The sequence below is a fragment of the Amblyomma americanum genome, chromosome 1 (assembly GCF_052857255.1).
Source record: "Amblyomma americanum isolate KBUSLIRL-KWMA chromosome 1, ASM5285725v1, whole genome shotgun sequence".
Classification (NCBI taxonomy): Eukaryota; Metazoa; Arthropoda; class Arachnida; order Ixodida; family Ixodidae; genus Amblyomma; species Amblyomma americanum.
The window spans coordinates 68,868,993-68,894,988 of record NC_135497.1 but is presented as its reverse complement, the minus strand read 5'-3'; the positions used below and the strand labels follow the sequence as shown (position 1 = coordinate 68,894,988).

General features: G+C 50.2%; 1 protein-coding gene across 5 annotated transcripts in view; it reads right to left on the bottom strand.

Moving 5' to 3' along the window:
- Window positions 1-25,996, bottom strand: part of LOC144112966 (uncharacterized) — a 76,146-nt gene that overhangs the window by 36,022 nt on the left and 14,128 nt on the right. For 4 of the 5 annotated variants that reach the window (XM_077645811.1, XM_077645815.1, XM_077645812.1 and 1 more), the window contains one exon: window positions 3,122-3,224. The exons of the other annotated variant lie outside the window; for it this stretch is intronic. In XM_077645811.1, coding sequence (XP_077501937.1) covers window positions 3,122-3,181 — 60 coding nt within the window. In that variant the 5' untranslated portion in view covers window positions 3,182-3,224. Of the gene's footprint in view, window positions 1-3,121; window positions 3,225-25,996 lie in introns of those variants that run through there. 5 annotated transcript variants of the gene reach the window in all.

The window sequence follows — 25,996 nt, the reverse complement described above, 5'->3', positions numbered from 1 at the left end:
CAGCGCCGCGGTGCAGCTCTTCTTTCCGCTCTGCATACTACGCGCAAAGCCGGGCGCAACAAACGGACCAACCCAATTTTCATTCTACGCGACTGCCGTCATTATAGCGCGGCGTCATGGGTGGCAAAACACGGTCAACGTCGGCTCACGCCATCCTTACCTTTTTTTTTTTTCTCCCCTCCAAAAGTGCCAGGCTACGGTTGCCCCGGCATGTGCGTATACACACGTGCATATTGCGCGAGGCAGACAGGATTTAGTTCTGGTTTTGAGACGGCGAAGGGCCAACACGACTGGGCAAAGCACCGAGGACAGCACGCAACTTTCATTAGGCGGTACAGAACGGACCGCACGCCAGAATTGCCACGACGCTGAAACGACACTGTGCGGGAAGGAATGAACTTCGTTATTAGTACATAACGCGAAGATTTAAAAAAGTAATCGCGGGATGGGGCCTGGGCGTTAGCGGCGGTTTAGCCAAAGTTACGCTTAGTTACTCTTGCGTGAAACTGGTAACAAAAGTTTTCGCTCGAGTTACCGCTACCTTTTCCGAAATGAAGATCTAGCTACCGTTACGAATTCCAACCATTACATGGCCAACTAGGCGAGCACAGAAACTTTACAGCCGTCCACAGCCACCCATCCCGGCCCACACGAAAGCGTGAACTGCAGTAATCAAGTGCAACAGTGGCGCGCAAGCACGCTTACACTGGGGCATTTTCCCGAAAAGTCAGCGCGCGAAAAAGTTGAGAGGCCCTCCTTGAATCTCACACCTGGACAGCGAGGTTCAACACGCACCGAATGCAAAACACACAAGCACGCACAAAAAGGAGAGTAGAACAGGCACAAAAAAAAAAAAAAACATGCATGGACGCAAAGCAGAGAGACATTTCAAAAAGAACCCACTCTGTACAGCTCCTCACTGAACAGTACAAGAAGCCTCAGCGGACAAGTGTTTCTGCGCACTGAAGTTGTATTGAGCACACCGTGGGGCGCACGATGTGCCATTAATCCCAGCACAACAACCTGGCAAGCACACTGTGGTTTTTAGCAAGGCCGCCGCGACTGGGAACCCACAAATCCCTCGTCGGTCAGCCAGCGGGGCGCGCGAGCATGCCACTGAAAAAGCGTGCCACACACGATTCCGGAGCCCTCAACTACGGCACCTGTTTCTTCCTTTCTTCTTTCACTCCCTCCCTTATCCCTTCCCATACGGCGCGGTGCAGGTGTCCAACGATATATGAGACAGATACTGCGCCATTTCCTTTCCCCAAAAACCAATTTTCATTTTCACGAGTGTATCGTCTAAATCGGCGCCCTTCTCGTTCCGATATATCAGGGAGTTTTAGAATAGCGGACCCCAAGGAAATAGCGGGCCCCGCGCTAAGTACGAGTGCGCCGGTGAGATTTAGAATAGGGCTCTGCGACCCTACGCAGCGGCGCACATCGATTGCAGTGTCACAACGGCAAACCAAACAGATACTGTTAAGATTTTAAAATATGCGTTTATTTCTTTATCACAAGCTGCTATTATTGCACGCATACAATTTAAGTTTTAAAAATTATAACAAGTGAGTGTTTTTAAACAGCCCCTTTTTTGTTTTAAACTCGATGCGAAATCGGTCAGCCAAGTCACCTCCATGGCGACCAAGCGATGCGCACTCACTAAGCCTAGCAGCTCTGTAAACACGGAAACAATCTGAAATTTGGCGCATTTCATCGCTAAAACTTTGTGGCGCGGGCATCTTCAGAGAAAGCGAAAGCTTCGTGCGCCTTTCGTTTGCCGTGAACTTAATATACACAGAGTAGCGGCGACAACGAATCGATGGTGAAGTGAGAGACTTCCTCGGGGCCCCCAAAGCTATGGCAAAAAAGAAAATTGGTTTTTTGGTCAAAGGAAATGGCGCAGTATCTGTCTCATATATCGGCGGACACCTGAAACGCGCCGTAAGGAAAGGGATAAAGGAGGGACTGAAAGAAGGAGGAGGTGCCGTAGTGGAGGGCTCCGGAATAATTTCGACCATCTGGGGATCTTTAACGTGCACTGACATCGCACAGCACGCGGGCGCCTTAGCGTTTCGCCTCCATCGAAACGCGGCCGCCGCAGCCGCGGTCGAACCCGGGAACCACGATTAGTAGCAGGGCGCCCTAACCACTCAGCCACGGCGGCGGGTCCAAGCTTGGGGCCCCCTATTCTAAATCTATAGACGCGCGTGCTCCGGCCCTTAAGGTCGCGACCGGCACGCGCGAGAGCTCGCGAACAAACAAAATCAGAAACCGGTGGGTTCAACCCTTAAAAAAAAAAATTTACCCGCCTTCTCATTCTTGTCGAGGCAAGTTGGCAGGTTTTCCAGATTGCACGTAACGCAGATTAATGCCAGCGGTGCTCTGTTCCCACCTGCGCGCCTAATTGGCTTCAAATTTTGTCTCGACTGCACTGGGAGTCAGCCGATCGTGCAGTATCCTCGATGTCTCTTTGTTCGCAGGTAATCAAGCGCAGCTAAGAAAAAAACACAATCACGTGAGCTACCGCGCATGCGTACTACAGCAACGGCTACGGCGTCGTTGCCCAAACGCCACAGAAATAAATAGTTGGCGCCGGAAACGCAAGGTGCCTCGATGCACGGACGGCGCGGCACCCACGTAGCCACCGCCGCAAGTGCTCAAGAAGCGAAGGACGCAAGGTGAGCAGGCTGCGTTCGTCAAGTGAGCGTTGCGTCGACACAAAACCCGACACACTGTGTCGCATACGGTCGCCACAATATCTGAACAATCACAGCCATCAAATCATTCAAAGAAATCACTACGTCGAGCTGTACTGGTGGATTAATGTCCCTGGACAGCGAACGTCACTCGCACAAGGACTCTGCTCATATCGAGCACTGAGCTTCGATAAGCCAGAATAGTTACCTAAAAATGAAACGCTCGCGCCGGTGCCCCGGGAGAACGCCGGCGAAGGAATGGTTACATGGATTCTCCGCCAAACACGATCAGAATAAGCAGCGCGAAAGATGAGGACGAGACACAAAAGCTGGCGCTGGGGTGCACGCCACAGCCAGAATCGGGGCAAGCTCACGTAACCCTAACAAACGCACGGTATACGAATTGCCGTAATTTGAATTACCTGACGTCTCGTGGCTAGCTGGTCAACTTCGTCGTCGAGGCGCTGCAGCTCGTCACCCATCGCCGATTCCAGGCCAAGGTCTCACCAGGGAGCGCCTGCAGCTCTACATCGAACGGAGAATATCCACGATTATTGCAAACTGCAACAAAGGAAGGCAACTACCAATAGCAGCAACGATCAATGCTGCTCGGCGCACAACCGGCTTCAGTTTGCACACGCGCAGAAAGAGCGAAAGGTCCTACGGTCCCCAGGCAGTGTTGCCAACTCAAAAAAAAAAAAAAACCGCGACAGGAACTCCCAAAACCCGCTAAAAACAGCTAAATGTTTTTTTTTTTGCCAAAAAGTTCATTTTTGTACATTTTATTCAGTCTATAAACAAATGTCACTAATAATATAAAAAGAAAACAAAGCACTTTTTTTCCGCGGCTGCGTTTTTATGGAGGAAAAACGCTAAGGCGCCCGTGTGCTGTGCGATGTCAGTGCACGTTAAAGATCCCCAGGTGGTCGAATTTATTCCGCAGCCCTCCACTAAGGCACCTCTCTCTCCCTTTCTCATTTCACTTCCTCCTTTACCTTTCACTTACGACGCGGTTCAGGTGTCCAACGATATATGAGACAGATACTGCGCCATTTCCTTTCCCCCCAAAACCAATTATTATTATTATTATTAAAGACCGTCGACAATACTATTTTTTATCGACTCGAGACTGCGTACTTTGCGTTCAAGTTCAAAAAGTACTTTTTAAAATGTAAGATACTGACTAGACACTGCTGAGTCCTGACTGACTGCAGGCACAATCACAGAAAGACGTCTGCTTCATATGCAAGCGACTGTCCACTCGTACTGCTGGTACTGTAGGTGTCCACGTGGGCTTCCAGCGCTGTTGCCAGCGTACGCCTCCATAGTGCCGATCTTTTAACTACATTTGGTGGCAGTTCGTAGTTTGAGCAGCATTTACCCTGCCTCCGGAGTCCGGCTCGAACAGTCAAGATGGCATTCGTCATCTCTGTTGACAACCCGTTCCTCTGTTTACATTTGATAATGTTCAGCTGACTGAACACGCGTTCAGGACCAGGGCAGCACCAGCATGGATAGAGCACACTCGGCCAATTCGGAGAAGGGATTTTTGTCGGCAGCATCCCTGTACTTGATGACGTCGTCCCAGAATGCAACTGTGCTCGCACGGTTGTTCCAGCTGACGAGAGTGAGCTTCTCCCATTGCTGTTTAATGGCAGCGATTTTTTTTTTCTCGTGGCAGATCCAGGAATTCCATAAGGGGCACCAATGAGTCTTTAACTACACGAAGTGCGTTCCCAACTGAGAGCAGAAAAACTTGTCTGAGTATTCGGACGCTGTCAGGTAATATTTGCTAGAGCTGTTTCAGGAGAAGAGACAGAAATCCGACACACCGCTGTCTAAATACGTGTCCGGCATCTCTCGAAAAACCAGCCTTTCTCAGCTCTTGCAGTTTCTTTTTTTTCAGTCCCGTAGCCGAGGTCCGACGTCATATTAACATAGCCGTCGACGCTTGGACTAAGTGGGTCTGCACGGCACGTAGCCACGACAAGCTTTTTTGACAGCGCTTCAATTAGTAATGCCCGGTCACTTAGCAGCTTTAGGCTGTCAGCCGAGCTGGACGCCTTGCTCCCACTTTGAACTTTTGCAAGAATGGGCTTCACAAAATCGAGGTAAGCCAAGTTCGTCGTATCGCACATCATCGAATGCAGGAGTTCAGCTGTGTAGCACTTCTCAGTTATCCTTGCCGCGGCAAAGTTTGACAACGATTCCTCCCATTGCTCCGACACTCTAACGACCGCTGCTTCAACCGACAGCCACCTGGTTTGGCGAGACTGCACTATCTTAAGCGGATCTTGTCCGTCGTTGAGTGTTCGATCCGGAGTTCCCGGGTTCGAACCCGACCGCGGCGGCTGCGTTTTTATGGAGGAAAAACGCTAAGACGCCCGTGTGCTGTGCGATGTCAGTGCATGTTAAAGATCCCCAGGTGGTCGAAATTATTCCGGAGCCCTCCACTACGGCACCTATCTCTTCGTTTCTTCTTTCACTCCCTCCTTTATCCCTTCCCTTACGGCGCGGTTCAGGTGTCCAACGATATATGAGACAGATACTGCGCCATTTCCTTTCCCCCAAAAAACCAATTATTATTATTATAGAGTTCGCGGTCTTGATGGTGACAGAGAAAACTAGTTGTAAATTTCGCTCACCAAATACCCGATGTTTCTAGGAAGTGCTTCTGCCACGGCACTCGAAACCGCCAAGTGTAGTCGAGTTCGACTAAACTCAGAAAGGTCGAAACTACTTCGCCCATCTTTTCGCTGTAGTACACAATGGCGGCGCCCAATAGTTTGGTCACAGAAATATCCGTTGACTCATCAAGAATCAGGCTGTATCTCCCAGATCCTAAGCCTGACAGCAAATCCCCAGTGAAGTGAGCGTACAAGACGTTCTTGATCAAAGCACTGCACTTTGATCGGTGAAGCTGCAGATGCTTAGCTCCGTCGCTGTCGCGAAACTGGCTACGACACAACTCACCAGGGTGATCTGAAGCCAAAACTGCGGAGTGCGCGCATACGAACAACGCAAGGGACCCTTCGGTAGCGCGTGACTTGTCACACTTGCGACTTACAACTTATAGAGTCGTCTGCCTTCCGGAAGAAAACGGCGCTGCAGCCGAGAGGTGCTTCTTCGTTGTGGTGTGCGCGACAAAATCTACATGCTTGGCAGAAACCTCCGTCTTGCAGTAGCGGCATCGTCTGGCATCGTTTGGAAATTCCAGTAACCCGTCTCTAAGCTTAGGGTCCTGCAGCCACTCTTTCCTGAACATACTTCACAGGTCCCATTTCGCCCGGCAGATTCGAGAACTACGTTCAGAAGTGCCGCAGAAATCGATCCAATGCGTGTTCCGATGTTCGCCACTGTAGCCATCTCAGCGGCGTCATGCGCTCACAGCGACATGGTGACGTTTTCTCGCACAAGAGAGTAGAATTTTAAGAAACGTTTATTATTCAGAAATAAAAGACATGGAATTGCAAAAAAAGCGCAAAAAAAAACAGCCAACAAGGCTTAAAAACCGCTAAAAATTCCGCCTCCCGCAATACAGGATTTTCGACCGCTAAAGGCGCCCGTGTGCTCTCAGTGTCACGTGTAAGTGTCAGTGGGCAATGTCAGTGCACGTTAAAGATCCCCAGGTGGTCGAAATTATTCCGGAGCCCTCCACTACGGCACCTCTCTCTTCCTTTCATCTTTCACCCCCCCCCCCCCTTATACCTTCCCTTGCAGGCTCCTTCCCTTGCGGCATGCAGGCTCCCTAATGTACTGAACTTGACCATAAGCCGTGGGTGGCCCTCAGGTTCAGCAGGAGGCCTCCTCGAAAAGAAAGGGCGCTCGGAGAAGCTGCTTTTCCTCTACTGGATCACGAAAAACCAGAACTAATTAAGGCGGTGGCGCCCTGCTAGCCGTGTCCGATTCCTGAATTGTGTTCTTTTTAACGCGACTGCGTTAAGGAGCTCGTGTCGCAGAAAAGCCGGTGTCGTCGGCGTCTTTGGCCGTGAGCGAAAAATGGCGCATCTCGGTGGACATCTGAACCGCGCCATAAGGGAAGGGATTTTAACGCGACAGCGTTAAGGATTGATTGATTGATGGATGGATTGGTGTATTGATTGAGATTGATTGATCTATTTATCGATCGATTGGTCGATCGATTGAGCGATCGATCAATTTATTGATCAATTGATTGATCAATTGACCGTCGATCGATCAAGCGATTGATCGATAGATTGATTCGTTGATTGATTTATTGATATACTGATTGATTGATTGATTGATCGATTGATTGATCGCTTTTTCCTTCCCTTACGGCTCGATCCGGGTGTCCAGAGAGACATGTGAGACAGGCGGCCTTTCCTTAAATTGTCCAACGGGCCACGCGTCGCGCCGAACGGGCGATGGTGTTCCGTGCACCCCTCGGCAACGCTGCGACACGCTGTCGCGTCTCTCTTAAAGACGAAGCTTAAGCGTACACCAATTTTTTTTCAACTTTTTTCGAGGTACTGTAAATTTTGTGAGATGTGGGCAGACACATATCATATGGTATGGGCCTGCCAAAAAAATCCGCAAAATAGAGTAAATCTGCCAACGAGAGGGGGCTGGGAGGCAACCTTGTCCGGCTGCTTGTACCTAGAGTCCCAGAGGGCTCTTGCCCAAAGAGCGCGGGCAGTGGCTACCGCCAATGGTGTCCCGGAATGAGAAGTACCACCCAGGAACGGGAGTGGTGAAACCTTCCACTTTCCTCTAAAACCCGCCCCAGTGCATTAAATAAAGTTTTACCACCACCACCACCACCAAAGGAAATTAAAGACGCACAATCACTCTTTCACCTGGCACCTCGACCGCGCCGCGGGGAAAGGGAGGTAGATGGAAGTGAACGTAGGTAGAAAGAGGTGCCGTAGTGGAGGGCTTCGTTCGCTTCGTACCACAGGAGCGTCCTTTTTTTTGCGTTTCGCCTCCATCCAATACCCGCCGCGGTGGCTCAGTGGTTAGGGCGCTCGACTACTGATCCGGAGTTCCCGGGTTCGAACCCGACCGCGGCGGCTGCGTTTTTATGGAGGAAAAACGCTAAGGCGTCCATGCGCTGTGCGATGTCAGTGCACGTTAAAGATCCCCAGGTGGTCGAAATGATTCCGGAGCCCTCCAGTACGGCACCCCTTTCTTTCTTCTTTCACTCCCTCATTTATCCATTCCCTTATGGCGCGGTTCAGGTGTCCAATGATATATGAGACAGATACTGCGCCATTTCCTTCCCCCAAAAAAACAATTATTATTATTACTCCATCCAAACGCGGCCGCCGCGGCCTGGTTCGAACCGTGTACTCCGGCTCAATAGCCGAGCGCCTAACCACTCAGCCACCGCGGCGGCTTGAATCGTGTGTGAAGGAACAAGGTCGGAACAAGGTCGGAACAAGGTCAAAGAAGGTGCAACGTTTGCGCGCAAGCAGCATGAGGATATGCTCGGTCCAACAACGGAACACATAAAACGTAGTACCTCCCTCTTACTGGCCTGGAGGAACTGCTGCTACGACGCTGACTTCAGCAGCTACTGAGATCACACTTGTCTGCTCGCGCACCTTTTTGTTGTCAGCTCTCTCACAGCCGAAAATTATGCAACGAAGACTAGGTTATCGCATTGGGATCGCAACGCGGCACAAGAAAAGAGTTACGTTGCGTTTTCATGCATGCGTGCGAAGCCAACGGTCTCGTGCAGCAGAGGGATAGAATGACTAGCAAGTCCCATCAAAGGTCAACAAGGTCATTAAACAAAGCCATCGACACGGCACGCACTAGTGTGGCATACTATTTGCAACCATGATAGCAGATTAAAGCTCCGGCCCAGGTACAATCATGGACAAAAGTTTGCGGGGCACGGATTCGCGGAAAAAAAATTAAATTAGCGCTGCCTCGCTAGCATGAGGAGCACGCAAGTCTCCTCATGCGTCTAAGCATTTCGTTGACCTGCTGTGCCTGACCGCGTCGCAATCATTTTTTTTTTTCGCGAACACGCATCCCGTAAAGTTTTACCCATGACTGTACGTACCAGATGGTGCAGACAATGTCAATGTGCAGTATTTAACAGATAACACTTATTAACGATTTCGGGGCGGTTCACTTCAAACGCTGTAGCTGCAGGCAGACTGTAAACACCTTCGCATGGGGCACAGTGCGCTGCTGGCATTCTTCTTGCATGGCGAATACAGCAGCGGTTAATTCCCGAAAGCCACGCGTGTCTGGCCTACAGCCGCATTAGCCATGGGCATATTTCTGTTAATTCCGCGGTAATCTTTAGATCTGGCATTCCGCCAATCCATCCTCCCTGGCTAAGGAACACACACACACACACGCGCACACGCGCACACACACACACACACACACACACACACACACACACACACACACACACACACACACACACACACACACACGCACACACGCACGCACACACACACACACACACACACACACACACACACACACACACACACACTCCAGGTGTTTTCAGCGAATAATCAAAAGTTTGCAAAAATAACCGTTTTGGGATAAAAATATGTGCTCGTGGTGTGTTCTGTCTTCGTCCATGGTCTTGTTTTCGCGCTCCTTTTGTCATGGACCATCGATACCAATTCGCCCAAATTTCCACCCTCGTGAAAAATATGGCTTTGGCGGCACAGTATATTACTGTCGCCGGCCATGTATTGCGAGTAATTGCACCGAAATTTTAGTCGCAACAGCGAGCCATCGGTAGGCCCTTGAAAGTTTGTGCTAGGATGGGGCCCCTTGCGTTACATGACTCCAGGTGCATGGGCGTTGCCACGAAATCCAACCCGAGTTAGCAATGTTCGCGCCAAAATGTCTTTTCTAGTCTGAAAAAGACACTGTAGGTGACAAAATCCAAAATGACTTACGGCGACGGTGGTTGTTTTGGACAGCGGTGCGTGAAAGTTCTAAAACACTTCGGCGGGGGAGGGCTGAAGCCCCATAACCCCCCCCCCCCCCTCCCCGGCTACGCCCCTGGTTTGGGTGTCCACCAAGATATATGCGACAGGCGTCATTTCCTTTCCTTGAAATGAAAATTGGTTTTGGGGGAAAGGAAATGGCACAGTACCTGCCGGACACCTGAACCGCGCCGTAAGGGAAGGGATAAAGGAGGGAGTGAAAGAAGAAAGGGGTGCCGTAGAGGGCTCCGGAATAAATTCGACCACCTGGGGATCTTTAACGGGCACTGAAATCGCACAGCACACGGGCGTCTATGCGTTTCGCCTCCATCGAAACGCTGCCGCCACGGTCGTGTTCGAACCCGGGAAATACGGATCAGTAGCCGAGCGTCCTAACCACTAAGCCACCGCGGCCGGGAAAAAAATTTTCCTTGGAAATTGGTTTTTGGGGAAAGGAAACTGCGCAGTATCTCTCTCACATCTCGGCCGACACCCCAACCGGCCCGTAAGGGAAGGGATAAAGGAGCGACTATGAGAAGAAAGGAAGAAAGAGGTGCCGTAGTGGAGGGCTCCGGAATAATTTCGACCACCTGGGATCTATAACGAGCCACCACGGCGGGTATTACCTTTCCTTAAATTGTCCAACGGGCCAGGCGTCGCGACGTACGGGCGATGGCGTTCCGTGGACCCCTTGGCAACGCTGGAAAACGCTGTCGCGCCCCACTCTTGAAGACGAAGCTTAAGCATGCATTTTTATTTCATTACATATTTGCTTAATCAACTTCTGCATTTACGTTTGACAGTTCACGCGGACACCTCCTGTCTACAGCCGATGGAGGATTTCATCTAGTAACTGCAGCAATAGGCCGCAACGCTCATTAGTAGACAAGCACCTTACATAAACGCCCTCTGCCAGGGCGGGCGGACTTCCTATCGCGAGCGCGGAACGCACTCACCGCCAAGTTAAATATAAGCGCCCTTTCTTTTCGCGGCGCCCCACACAGGGACAGCATACAGCACGCACATTGACTAATGCATAGTTGGACAATTCCACTTATATGGACGCGAACTTTCTTTTTCTTTTTGCGACGCCCCACACAGGGGCGGCATACGGCGCGCATATCGACTAATGCATAATCTGAAAATTCAAGCCCCTCGCTCATCGGGCGTAACTTGATCGCCCCATTTTTGTAACGATACCAACCGGTCGCGAAAGCCGTCCAACGTAAGCTTTGCCTGCTAAGTCTAGCTGGAAAGACTAACAATATGCATAAGTTTTTCTTGGCCTAACTCAAAGTTTTCCAAGCCAATTTGGCAGAAAATTCTAATGCGATGGAGCATTCAACTAAACGCCGCACAAGTCATGATTCCTTAATGCAAGAACGCGCTAGGATGGCGGAGCGCGCAAAATATTCAAATATTCCTGGTAAATACCGAGAAAATTTGCAGTACGCTTAAGCTTCGTCCTTAATAACAATAATTGGTTTTCGGGGAAAGGAAATGGCGCAGTGTCTGACCCATATATCGGCGGACACCCGAACCGGCCCGTAAGGGAAGGGATAAAGGAGGGAGTGAAAGAAGAAAGGAAGAAAGAGGTGCCGTAGTGGAGGGCTCCGGAATAATTTCGGCCACCTGGGGATCTTTAACGTGCACTGACATCGCATAGCACACGGGCGCCTTAGCGTTTCGCCTACATCGAAACGCGGCCGCCGTGGTCGGGTTCATTTCCTTACCCCAAAAACCAATTTTTTCAGTATTACCAGTATTACTGAAAAGCCGGTGATTTGTCTTAAACAGTAAGCTGATAACTAATTTCTGATAACTAGCTTTTAACCATTGCAGATAAGCAACCGGTTGTAATTAGAGATTTGTAGCTGGTCGTTAGTAATAGCCATATCAGTTTAGAATTTCGAAAACGCGATTACCTTCGCTGCTGTAGCTCCACCATGTTTGGCTGCATCGTACGAAAATACATGCCCTTTCGAAAGCGTGTAGGCAAAGCAACCACTCCAGTACACGTAACTATAATAATAATTGGTTTTTGGGGAAAGGAAATGGCGCAGTATCTGTCTCATATATCGTTGGACAGCTGAACCGCGCCGTAAGGGAAGGGATAAAGGAGGGAGTGAAAGAAGAAAGGAAGAAGAGGTGCCGTAGTGGAGGGCTCCGGAATAATTTCGACCACCTGGGGATCTTTAACGTGCACTGACATCGCACAGCACACGGGCGCCTTAGCGTTTTTCCTCCATAAGAACGCAGCCGCCGCGGTCGGGTTCGAGCCCGGGAACTCCGGATCAGTAGTCGAGCGCCCTAACCACTGAGCCACCGCAGCAGGTCACGTAACTAGTCTAAAAAGCCAAATTTTGCCTAGCCACATGCGAAGGGTAACCGCGTAACCGCGTTTTCGAAATTATAAAAATTGATATGGATATTACTAACGACCAGCAACAAACTCTGATGTCAACTAGGTGCCTAACTCTGCTAGTTAAAAAGTTAATTATTAAAAATTAGATAACCAGCTTACTACTTAAGACGATTTGCCAGCTTTTCAGTGTCCGCCAACATTGGTAATACTATGCCGTAAAGGCATTTTTTTTTTTAAAAAAAGCTTGTTCTTGAAAATTTTTGAAAGTGTTGGCTGAAATACCCGGCGTATTCGAGGCCACATACTTCTAGTAATAATGCACATTTCTAAACTGATGCAATAATTCGTCACTCTTCCATGAAATGGCAGCCCTGTTTGGGTGCACAAGAACATGGTTCTCATTACATTAAAGCTACACAGTTATGAGCTTAGTGCAATATATTCCAAAAATATATTCAGATAAATAGTTTAATATAGTAAGATAGTTAAGATAGTTTCATTCATTTGCTTAGTAACACTTTTCTTGAGAGAGAACTTTTGCATGACAAAAGGAATATACTTGTGCCATTATTTCCTTCCGCACTCCCATTCAGCTACAAGCACCTGTAAAAAGGAAATTGCGGGGTGATTTGCATTCTCACTACGGTACCTAAAAGTTCGCTGTGTGCATTCTGCATAAATGCACTTGCATGAAGTTATGCAAATACAGACAATTTACACTGCTGGCATGGCCATCTTCAAGCTGGCCACCAAAGGCAAAGTAAAACCGTGCATTTTTATCCTCGCACCAGACACAGTTCAGGAAAAGTTTATAATGACTTTTGAGACTGCATGCAAATTATTCCATGGTGAATATGGGGCACCGTTCTAAGCATAAACAAACTGTCACCAAGATAGCAAGTGAAGTGGAATGACGGCAGCAAATATAGTTGCATCCGCTTTCGATTTGACAAACTGACCTTCCTCCTTTTCATAGTAATTTAATGTATTGTGCAAAAAATTGAAATCAATCAATCGAAGGAGCACAGGTAACACATTCTTCCCGACAGGTCCCTTCCAACTCCACTAGGCCATGCAGGGTCACAATTGTGTCGCGTTGCAGCCAGTGGTTCACTTGTGTTCATGAAACTTTGAGCGTGACATCATCTCTTTACCACTCATACTTTGTTATGCACAGGTGCCAGACATTCAAGAGGCACATGAGCATGGTGATGTGTACAGCGCTCGGCAAAATGTTGGAACCGTCCGTGACAGTGAGGTCTGTTTCACAGGTCTGTTTCAGCAGGCTGGACTTGACAGTGAAAAACAAAGGCCCAGCTGAGAAGCGTGACTCTGGTAACATCTCGGAAAACCAGTATCGGCTGTTATCTCCGACCGCGGCGTCCGCGATTCGATGGAGTTTGCGAAACGCAAAGGCGCCCGTGTGATGTGCGATGTCAGTGCACGTTAGAGATCCCCAGGTGGTCGAAATTATTCCGGAGCCCTCCACTACGGCACCTCTTCCTTTCACTCCATCCTTTATCCCTTCCCTTACGGCGCGGTTCAGGTGTCCGCCGATATATGAGAAAGCTACTGCGCTATTTCCTTTCCCCCAAACCAATTATTATTATTATTATTATTATTATTATTATTATTATTATTATTATTATTATTATTATTATTATTATTATTATCACTGTTATCTCCCTGTGGAAGGTCTGCGAGCAGCTTGGGCGCGGCTTAACACCCGACGTAATCAGGAACTGCTTTCAGAAAGTCAAATTTTGCAGAGTGATTGCAGCACCCACTGTTCTAGCATGTGTGCAGCCATGCCTCCCAGTAGTGTGGCATCAAGTTCGAGAAGTTTGCAAAGCTCAAGACTTGTGCCTTTGTGGAGCTGTATGCGGTGAGGCAACGACAGATGACGACGTCATTGCTATGATAACAGGATTGTGTGAGCCTGCACTGTACAATATGATAGCAATGATGAGCTCGTATGAGGCCAATGAGTGCATAGAGGCACTCAAGCAGTACTTTCTTTGGCAGGCAGATAACTTTACAGAAGCGCTCCAGCTGGCGCAAGTGTGAAGAAGACTGACTACAGCTGCACTGAAAGGAGCACAGTGGGGTCTTATTACCGAGTAGTTGTCATAGAAGTGCATTCCTTTGGCTGTTTTTGTAGTGCAACAGGTTGCCTGCTGGCTCACAGTAAGAGCTGGTCCATGGCAGCGTTGCAGTGAACTCCATGACCTCCTTCTTTCCCACCCACGGCCGCATATACATGAGGCCTTTTCTGCTAAGCTGGTAAAGTGCGAAGTAACTGCACATTTGGAAGCCACCTGTCATGCCATAACCACAGCTCCATCTCCTGCCTTCCTTTCGATACAGTATACTCATACAAGGGCCTATTTTAGCAAGATTATGAGGGTCTGTTCTAATGAGTGCAAACTGTGCGCACAATGCTGGATTACTTTAAGGGTACCAGATACATGGTGTACTCCGCGCCCTACTATACATCATATGACCTTCATAGACTACGAATAAGTGGAAACACCTCCTCAGTGGAAAAACCATTGCTCATGCTAGATTTGTATGACCAAGGCACTGACGGACAACATGTAGATATGCTATTAAGATATCTGCAAGGACCGCTCAGAGACCCTAGTCCTCAGTAATAGGAGTGAGGAAATACCAACCAAAAGGGGGTCAGGATGAGAGGGACAATCTCTACTATTTTCTGAATATTTACAAGTATTAAAAGCGTTAAATTGGGAATTGAGTGCATCAGTCAATGAAAGATACCTCAGCACCCACTGATTTGCTGATGTTCTGGTCAGCAACTCAGGGGATGAATTACAATAAATAATTGATTACCTGGACAGGCAAAGTGAAATGATGAGCACAAAAATTAATGTGCCAGAAATTAATGTAATGTTCTGTAGTTTGGCATCTGACGTGGAATCGCAGATTCATAATAGACAATGAGGTACTTGATATCGCAAAGCCGAAAGTTGGGCGAGTTGGGTAAGCGCTACTGCGCTTGTCTGCGTTGTTCGCTTTCCGTCCCTCGTATTCCTTTTCCGTTATTTTTTCATCATGTACTTGATACCGTTAGCGAGTACGCCTGTCTATAGGCGGGTAGTCATAGCAGATCCAGAACATGCTTAAGCTAAAATTAGCAGAATACCAATGAAATTATTATAATGGAATTCTAATATCCTAGGCACTATAATGGAATGATGAGCATTTGATTGTTCCTTTATCGGCTTACAGTCATCCCTGAAGGGAAAAGTACAGACCTGTATTTTCTCGCTATCGCTTCCCTCTGCACTTCTCCCTGCTATCCTCTCCCAGCCTCTTTATTTCTGCCCGCCACAGCTTGGGTTCTTATGATATTTGATAGCGATTGCCCCGGCCGGCAACATCTTTGCCTTCCATTTTGTACTTTTTCAAACAAAAATTACAGGACTGCACTTAAGTCTGACCCGCCGCGGTGGCTCAGTGGTTAGGGCGCTCGACTACTGATCCGGAGTTCCCGGGTTCGAACCCGACCGCGGCGGCTGCGTTTTTATGGAGGAAAAACGCTAAGGCGCCCGTGTGCTGTGCGATGTCAGTGCACATTAGATCCCCAGGTGGTCGAAATTATTCCGGAGCCCTCCACTACGGCACCTCTCTCTTCCTTTCTTCTTTCACTCCCTCCTTTATCCCTTCCCTTACGGCGTGGTTCAGGTGGCCAACGATATATGAGACAGATACTGCGCCATTTCCTTTCCCTAAAAACCAATTATTACTTAAGTCTGCTTAAAAGAGGAAATGCGAAAACCTTTCCCTTTCCTCTCTTTCTCCTTCAATTTTTCGTTTTAATTTTTATTACTTGAAATTTGTTGTTTTTATTGTTTATGTCTTTTGTATTTTTGTTCTTGCTTTGTTTTTATTTTATTTTTAATTTTATTTTATTACCTGTTTTCGTTTTTTTCTCTATTCTTTTTATACTAAGTAAACCTTCTCATGCATTTACATCGTTTTTCATCGAATCGGTCACACAAAACCGACTTCAAACACAGCATTTCTTGCCATTAATTCAATTCAATTAACTAATGGCAATTCTTCGACCAAACTTTTCCCATTTCAAGATATACTCACGCACTACCTAACATAATCAAACCTTTGCACAATATCTCCGCAGAACGACATAATCGTGCGGACAAAATTTGCGGACTCTCTTTGCTGACGCGACATAACCATATAACGCTTTCGCGTTAATAAACCACTACTAATAATAATAAGTATGAAGAGTAGTCTCCATGTGCGGCGAGGACCGCCGTCATTCGCTCTGTCGCTCAGTGGGGAAACATCAGGTGCTAGTAGCGACGGGCACCAGCGGGTGTGTGTGTTTTCGTCCGCTGCCTGCGCACTCCGGGCTTCGTAAACACTCCCGTGAACTATCACCTCGACCCGCTAGTGAGTGAGGAAACACTGCAAGTGAAAATATGCGTTGCGAGTGATTCTGTACATCAGTGGGGATCGCGCGCCCGCCCCCATTTTGCCCTGAAGTGAGCCCGTTCGTAGCTCGCTCCAAATCACCACCATCATCATCAGCCTGACTACACCCACTGTAGGTTAACTCATTTAAAAAATAGCATAATAGTTGCCGCTTACCCTTCGAGATGCTGATAAAGAGAGGTGTTTCGTGCTGCGACCGGCTCATTGGCGCTGTTTGTGCAGAAATTCCTTCTCTCCCGAATGTGCAGTCCTTTCACGCAGGCATCGCAACTGATCGTATCAGTGCACATTCGGCGCGAGGAAAAGGTTCGACAGTGCGAGAGCATCGTCCCCTCATGACTGGAAGCAGAGAAGAGCGCGGGCGTTAGCCTGTTTGCGGACGTTACACGGTAACCCTGCGACCCTTGACTGAAAGCGCACAAATCGGTATAATTGCATGTTTCCTTCCATCGTGTGTCAGCTACGAAGCTCGAGGAAGACAGAGTTCTACTTCAGAGGTCAGCGCAAAACTTTTCTTTATTTTTAAGCTCTTTGATCTGGCTGAACTTGTCTCGAGGCGTTAATGCAACACTGCCAGTAAATGTTAGTTTCTCTTTCGCTGCTGATACACAGTTCACAGAAACGTTGATTTCTGCTGACAGCTGCGGCGCCATGAAGATCGGCGAATGGCTAGGGTGATCACGATGAATAAGTAAGCGGGCGCAGACGTCCCGTAGGCACCGAGAGAAGACCACGGGACAGGGCCGCAGGACAGGACATACGGCGCCTGTCCCGTGGTCTTATTTTTGTGTCTTTCGTAACGTTTGCGCCCACTTACTTATTCATCACGAACGGCATCCAACTCGCCCGACTTTCCATTCTGCTGAACAATGGCTCGGGTGGCTCGATATACGGAACGACTCAACAAGGCACCATACGCGATCGGTGTGTGCATCTTCATGCTTGGCGCTGTACCCAAGGAGGACGGGGCCCAGTGGGGATTTGGCTCCTCGAGATATATTGGGGTGGTCACAGTCGAAATTGAGAATTAACTCGTTATGAAGTGCGCACTGCATATATCGATGGCAGCGGTTCTCGCGATCGAAGTTGGCACGTTTAATGCGCGCAGCACGCAAGCTCCGTCGCTGAGTTCAGCGAGCCTTCCTTCGCTCGAGCAGGGAGGAAGTTTGTGTTCGTCGGATGCTTCCTGCCGCGGCTACCGCTTACGCTTGGGCCGCCCAAATATAGCGCACACTGCCATAGTGAAACGATGCGGAGTGCACACTGCGGGAGCTGGTGGTTCATGAACGTGGCGGAAACACACCCCAGGATTCCTTTCACTGACGTCAGTGCAAGCTGCGATACATCGCGCCAATACAGCAGTACAGCCGATGGAAATACACATCGCGCCAATACAGCAGTACAGCAGATGGAAATACACAAATCTAGTCCAAAAGGAACGCTATAATGAATATATCGTTGGACACATGAACCGCGCCGTAAGGGTATGCTCCACCTGCTTCTACTATAATGAAAGGAAAAAATTCGGTTTTTTTAAGGAAAGGAAACGGCGCAGTAACTGTCTCACATATCTCGGTGGACACCCGAACCCCGCCTTGAGGGAAGGATAAAGGAGGGAGTGAAAGAAGAAAGGAAGAAAGAGGTGTAGTACAGTGGAGGCCTCCAGAATAAATTGCAGTGCATTTTCCATGAATGGGGTGAGTGTAAATCGGCATTGGTGTTTTAATCTTTGAACCCGCCGCGGTGGCTCAGTGGTTAAGGCGCTCGGCTACTGATCCGGAGTTCCCGGGTTCGAACCCGACCGCGGCTGCTGCTAAGGCGCCCGTGTGCTGTGCGATGTCAGTGCACGTTAAAGATCCCCAGGTGGTCGAAATTATTCCGGAGCCCTCCACTACGGCACCTATTCCTTTCTTCTTTCACTCCCTCCTTTATGCCTTCCTTTACGGCGTGGTTCAGGTGTCCGCCGATATATGAGACAGATACTGCGCCATTTCCTTTCCCCAAAAACCAATTAAAAAATATTTTCCCTCCATTAGTGGATCTCCTGAATAGAACATACCATGGTGGGATGTACCGCAGCGGTCTTATTTTCGTATTTGGTGTTAGCCTTGCAGTGTGCTCTAGTAATTTGCTAGGGGCCCTTTTTTTCCTACATGAAATGATTTATTAGAATGTACTCGTATATGCGGTTTGCAAGGATGACTGAGTTGGCGGAGTAAGCGTGCACTTGGCGAATCGTATGTCATGTTATGAATGATGGCACAGCTTTTTTTTCTGCAAGATCTCTATCATATTCAGGTTGATTTGTGTTGTGGTGCCGCATACTAAGTTGCCGTATGTCAGATTATATGTCAGAGAAGTTGAGTTGCAGACGAGCAGTTTAATATTTTGAGGCAAGAGGTGTCTTTATCTGCTCATTATACCGCATCCTTTGGATAGCGTATTAGTGAATCGATACGCGCGTTCGATGTTAGGTTAACGGGCAACTGCACAGGTTTTGGAAAAACTTGCAGGTAAAGCATTCGAAGGCCTTTTGGGTTAGCATTTGAAATGGTGACGTATTTCCGATTGAAATCGCGATGGCCTTCAAGCTTCTCCGCAGCGCACAGCACCAAGTGGGGGCGTATGATGACGTCATCTACGGTACCAGTACATTTCCGGCTATAAACACTTGCTTTTAAAAAAAACAGTGCGCCGAGGAGAAAGCCGGCCGAGTGTTGTTTGGAAACATCCCACGACGCACGGCGGGGTGTGGTTGACGGCAGCGGAAATATGTAACCTTATCATCCGTGACGTCACAGCGAATTTCTCCGCACTCCTCCCATTCTCTGAGAAGCTGAAAGTTTAATCGCCGATTACGAAATCATTTTAAATGGTAGCGAAAAAAAAAACTGGCATGCTTTGCCTACAACCCATACAGATTTGAGTCCTTGAATATGGTGTATGGTTTATGGGGGTTTAACGTCCCAAAGCGACTGAGGCTATGAGGGACGCCGTAGTGAAGGGCTCCGGAAGTTTCGACCACCTGGGGTTCTTTAACGTGCACCGACATCGCACAGTACACGGCCCTCTAGAATTTCACCTCCATCGAAATTCGACCGCCGCGGCCGGGATCGAACCCGCGTCACGAATCCTTGAGTATCGCGGAATTCTCAAAAAAGTGCTGCAGTTGCCATTTAAAGGTAACTCCTGGTGTTTTTGCATACATTAATCACGCAGGGAATGTAAGCGCAACCGAGAGATAGGCTTGAGATAGTGTGCAGGGGCATCTGGAGGCTGACAAATAGGCCTTATTACTGAGGGCAGCACAGCAAGCAATGTAAAGAAAATGACAGGCAACTTGGAAAGGCACAAATAAGCAGCGTGAATTAGAGGACAAGAGAGAAATGGTCGTATTTTAGATCGAAACTAAGAAGAGGACAGGCAAATAGGCAGGGCGCATTGGTGCGAAAGCAATACTTCAGACGTACCAACCCCGAGCAAGAATCTTGTCTTGTGCTCCGAACTAATCGAGCTACTCGGGTAAGTTCGGAGGAGCGTCGCGCAAACTGCGCGAGAGGTTGCTCGGGAATCAGAGCAACAGGGGTTGCACAATCCCTACGGGTGGCTGTGACAGGAACACCCACCTGCCAGTGCTGTGGCGCATCGCTTAACCGCTGCGCCACTCCGCTGGTAGTGGGATAAGAACTCGCCGCCGTCTATGAGTGTTAAGTATAGAGAACGACCAATTCAGCATATATGGGCATTAACCACTGAAGTAATGAACACCTGCTTTCTCACATCTAGTCGGTTTAACGACGTTAAACCCTTATCAATTTTAATTCACAGAACAGGCAGCTAGTAGGCCTGAGGATGGGTTCACACCAGGGGAAGGGAAACGTGATCAAGCACATTAGAAGGTTAGGACGACTGAGGCTGATGCAAGAGAGGGTTAGTTGGAGGTCACTAAGAGGGGCATCTGTCCTGCAGTGAACACAATTCACCTCATTCTAAAGGTGGTACAAAAGTAAAATTAATTGAGAGAATACTGCAAAGTATACCGGACAGTAACATACTGCAATATATAATCACTCATGGCCAAATTAATTTCAAGTATGCCTCCTCCTGGAGAGGTCGTAATATAAAACGTTCAGCATGTAAAAGCCGTAGACTGGCGATGGTGCCCCAAGAGTTCGTGCTGCCTCAAGAAATGCACAAAATTACTAAATACTAGAACAGTGCGCTTGAGAAGTATTTGCTAATACGTTAGCCGCTATTCTTCATTATGGTAAAAAAAATATAGCTACCATTGCTGGCATGCCTGAAAAAATATTCAGGCTTATTTCATCCAAACCGAAATTGCCCTTCTTGAAAAAAAAATTCACAAAGTTCCTATCATCGGTGTGCTATGTGAATTGGTTGAATATTTCTTCCAGTTTACGAGTGCCACGTTTTTTAAATGCAGAAAATCACAAACATGACACTCACTTAAAAACTACAAATTCGACCCTTTGTTGCCTTGTATTTTGAAGCCTGTAACGCTGAATAGTTGCTGCCTAGTTTTTAGACATCCGTGGGTGTTATCCTCTCTCTACCATTGCTATGAAACATGTCGCAACATTTTTTGTATTTTAGGACATGTTATCTGCGCCACATACTCCTACTGGGTCCTAACTTCTGCTCGTTTGTTTTCGCGCAAAATGCATTAACCGCCGCTTGATATCGGCGACTCAAACGGCTGACGAGCTATCAGTGCCTCTCGAGGGGTAAGCACGATAAAGGACGTTTTTATTTCCCACCTCCATCGATCCCAGCAGTGCCTGCGCCTGCGTGTGCATTACAGCGAATACGTCTCAGGGGTACCCTAATAATATACCAACTGGGGAAGCAACAAATGAGCTCAAATTTCGCTAACCCACACAAGCACACTCGGCGGAACCCGTTCGCCGACGAGTTCCTTGACGCCACCAGTGTACAAAGCGGCGCCAGTAAAGAACACAGTGCGAAGCCAGCCTAGTAGGAGGCACTTCGCGAACGTGGCGTGACATTAGGGCGCGGTCCCGCAGACAAATGGCGAGGAACGCGGCGGCGCCTTTGGCTGCGGCCGCCTGCCAGACTCCTCCGCGCGCTTGTCGCCGGCGCGTGGGCGTCGCTGCGTACGACGACGTCTCCAGGAAGCGCGCACAGCGAGAAATCCGTTGCAGGATATTCCTTCTTTCGGCTGGCCCGCTCTGCTTTGGACACGCGCAACGCAAGGGGGGACGAGGCGAGGCGAATGCGCGATCACTGCGCGAATTCCCCACGATGGTTATGCACGCTCGCCGCGCGAGCGAAATGGGGACAAAAATAGGACTCGGAGGAACCAAAATGCACGGCAAACACGATGACAACTTTCGGGGTCACAAACGCCGGGGATTTCTCTCGCTTCTGACGAAGGCAACCGGCCGCAAAGCTTTTGGCGCGACTTGCCAGGCGCGCGAGAGCCGAGAGCGAGGGCACAATGCCGCGTTGGTGACGCCGCTGTGTGCTGCGCGAAGGGAGGGGGATTAGAGTGCTAACCGGCGGAAACGGAACGGAACCGCTTCCATAAATCGTTGCAGCGCTCAAGGACTTTTGAGAAGGGGCGAGGGAGGGACAACTGTGGCGCTGAAACACGGCGCCACGGGTGTGCGCCCGGGCGAAGAGAGTGGGCAGGTACTCCCGAGCGGCGAAAGGGCGCGATGCGCGTATGCACGCACACCACAGCTCTCGGGGCCCGCGGAGTTTGCGCGTGTGCTCCCGGGCGTCCCCATTAGCGGCGGACAAAGGCGCGCTATTAATTGCCCATCCGTAGGCGGAAAACAGGGGCGCGGAAGCTTTCCGGCAGAGCGCGCGCCACTGACCCGGCTGAAGGCAGCGGTAGAGGTGGGGAAGGGGGGAGGTCCGCGTCGACGGCTCAGCATCGCGCCGCCACTACAATCTAGGGGGATGCGAGCCACCACCCTTGCAGTGATGCGTGCGTTGCATGAGCACGTGGTACGCCTTTTTTTTTTTTTTTAATGAGCACTCATATCTTAGCTGCAAGACCATCGCTGAAATAGCGAATGCCGTCCCGTTACAACGCTCCGGTGTGCGTCGGCAACACACGGGCAGGGGGAAAAGGCAGAGTATCGTGAAACGGCCGGGCAGCTTCCCCCCCGAGCTCGCGGCTGACTATAGGGCTTCGACCAAGAGTGTATGGAAGAGGAGCTTGGGCAGCCACATCTCTTGCCACATCGCACCGGCTGTCTTTACATGTACTGTGAGTCAACCACAGGGCACCGTTTCCAGACGAAAGGAAAAATGATTAGATCTAAGCTTACTGCCTTAGCGCATTAACCAGCGAAAGCTCATTGGCATTAACGGCCGAGAGGTCTATAGTGGCAGGCTCACGTTTACGTTTCGCAGGCGACTGGCCTGTTCGGCGCCCTACAGGCCCGTTTCGGCGTCTACACGCTCACGTGCACACTCGGCCTTCTTCCGCTTGCAGTCATCGGTTCGATCGCTTTCCCGGCGCACTTCACGGACTCCATGGCCCCACTTGCACGGAGCGAATAGTCTAGCTCCCAAGTGTTGTCTCATTCGCGGTATGAACCCTCCGCTGGCTTTGAGGAAATGAAAGGCGCATAATGGCTTCCTGGGTCAGTGGACACCTCAATCGCGCTGTGAGGTACGTGGAGGTGGTGTCCACCTACAAAAACGCGTCACACGGCTGCCGTATACCCCCCCCCCCCCCCCCCCCCCCAGAAAAAAAAACTGTTTCCACTAAATGGCTTGTACAAAGCTATTACAGCTTTCGCTGTAAAAATGAAATTTGTCTCGCAGTACGTCCGACATATGCAGGTTCAGCGAATTAAGTGATGAAGTGACTGAAGAGGCCGCCTTTAAAGAAAGCATCCTGCAGTTCCTCTCGTGCCCGATGGAAACGGCGTACGGAAACGTATATATGCCCTCGCCAAGGCGAGTGCGAAGTCGGCGCCCCGCCGCGACAGCCGACGTCCCGGCACAGCAGCGGCAGAGAGAGCGGCGCAGCGATGACCGCCGATGCTGACCTCCTCGAACCCCCGAGCCGAGGCGCGGAAGGGCCCGTTGCGCAGGCACGACCGGGTCGGCGAACGACGCGCGCAGCGAGAGCGCGCTTGTTTTGGGAGACTCCGGCCGGGAGGGGGGTTGCCCCGGCGAGCAGGAGGAACAGGGCCGAAAACGTGCCTTTTCCCGTTTCTAAATTTGTAACGCCCGTGAGCCGAGAGCGCGCGCTCCTCCGCGGGCCCCCAACCGAGCGCTCGAATGGAAATCCGGTGGCACGTGACGCAATTATTTATCGGCCGCCGGCGCATCTTGCATGTACCGCACACCGACACCCTTCGGCGCCACCGGTTGCCGCTGCCGGTGGGAGAGGGTGGGGCGGCAGCAGCTCCCACACACGGCCGCACACCTGGCTGCGCGTTTTCCCCGTCGGGCCCACGCCGGCCAAACGCCGTGGTCGGACAGGCGCGGCAGCAGCAGCGAGTCACAAGCGCCGCACGTTCGTGGCGCCCTATTTACTCGAGCCGCGCGGGAAACGAGACGACGAAGCTGAGGGCGCTGCTTCGGCAAAGGCGGAGATGCCCCAGAACAGTCCCGTCAGACCGTTACGATGGACATATTCTCACTGGTCACACACGGTGAGTCGCGTGATCCCGGAAGGGAGCGTTTCCCGTTTCGACACACAAACCACCACCACAACTCGCTGCAAACCCCAAAGCAAGTATAGCTGTTAAAAAATGCAAGCAGCGCGCCACGCCGCCTGTGCGAGTGTCTGCGAAGCTTCACCACAGTGCCTGGCGTTGCTGCCCACAAGGCTGCGTTTGCCGCCGTTGGACTGCCTGCATTCGCGTGACCCTACACCTGCGATCCGTCGCGTCTGAAGGGACGCTACGGCATTCGCATGAGAGCCAAGCGCTTTTTTTTTAAGGCAGACTGTCTTTCCGCTCATCCACGTCGTCGCCCATCATAACACTCTTTCTTGTCCTCTTCCACAGTGCCCAGTAGCGTGCCAGACGTAATGATCCTTCAGGCCGACCTCTCTCTAAACAAACCCCTCTTTCCAAGTTTCGCTTTGCTTTCCATTCTCCCTGCGTTAGCGCTTGTGTGAAGCGGGCGGGTGGCTCATGGTGCGAATGCATCAAAACAGGATCGTGCCGATGATGCAGTTGGCGTCAGAACGTACACTGGTACCCTTGCTCCTGGAGTGCCTCTTTCAGCAGCGCGCGGTATACACGTCATGTGACGCGGTAGTGCCTTAGCAGTGCCGTTTGCCTCCCCGGAGAGCAAAGTGAAAACAAAGCAATGTCTAAAGCAAAGGTTGAGCACATGTACCCCACCCGAGGGTCTACGGGTTTCAGACAGGGTTACACCCCACCTGGCGCAAGCCGGTCTGAAACGCGAGCAATTTGGTCGGGATCGCGACACGTTTTCAGCAAAGCGGCAATTCGAATAACGTGACTTCATTACAACAGAGCTTATTCGATTGAATGGATCGCGGCAGGTCATGTGGAAATGATCGACGCCATCATTTATTTTTGAAAGAACCGCTGGCAGCCAGCGCTTGTTCCTTTCTCTCTTTCTACATCTCTATTTATTACTGCTTTTTCAGGGCACGCGTGCATACCAGTCCTTTCAGCGACGCGGGTGAAGGTTCGCTGTGAACAACGTCCACCTCGCCCAACATGCAGGCCTCGCAAAAATCCACCGCCGGACGGAGCATGTCAGTTGGCACAGTATGCACAAATATCAATGCAAATCTGGATAAACACCGACCTAACTTGGCACCTTAGTTTCAGGAACAGGGCGAGTGATGTAAGCTAGTGCAGTCAGAACAGTGCATCCGCACAGAAGCTGCGCAAGTCGAATTCAGCGCAGCGTAAACGTACCACCAAAGAGCGACGGGTGCGGCCCAAGGGAGGAAGTCGATTCCCCATCAGGGGTACGAAGCTCTGTAGTACATTATAACGATGGATTTGGACCTCGGACTACATAAAAACAAGACAGCAGCGCCACTGGCGGCAGCAGCAGCAGCACTCCACCGCGGACGCAATCATTGGCGACGTCGGGGGACCGGGCTCTGACGTGCGCGCAAATAAGACGTTGAGCCCCACGGCTGTCCAGCAGCCACCGCTGCCGTCATCGCCGAGGAATCATCAAACCATGGTCCGGGCCCGGGGGAAAAGGCTGAATGATTCGCTGCGCGCTCCCTTATCAGCCAATTAGCCGCCCCTCCGGCGGTCCCGTTTCCAGTGCAGGAATAAGACACGCGCGCGGATTACATGCCCCGGCCTCCGAGCGGGACCGTCTCCCACGCTGTTTTCATTGCTGTCCACTCTCTTTTCGGGACAAGGCAAAACACACAAGACGCGGCGCGCGCGCGTCATTAGGCGTAATTTTAATGAGATCGCCGGCGAGCGATGCGCTAACGATGGCGACGACGGCGGGAGAAACTTCCGCCAGGGGGACCCACTTCCGCAACGCTGCGGTGCTTATTTGCTTGC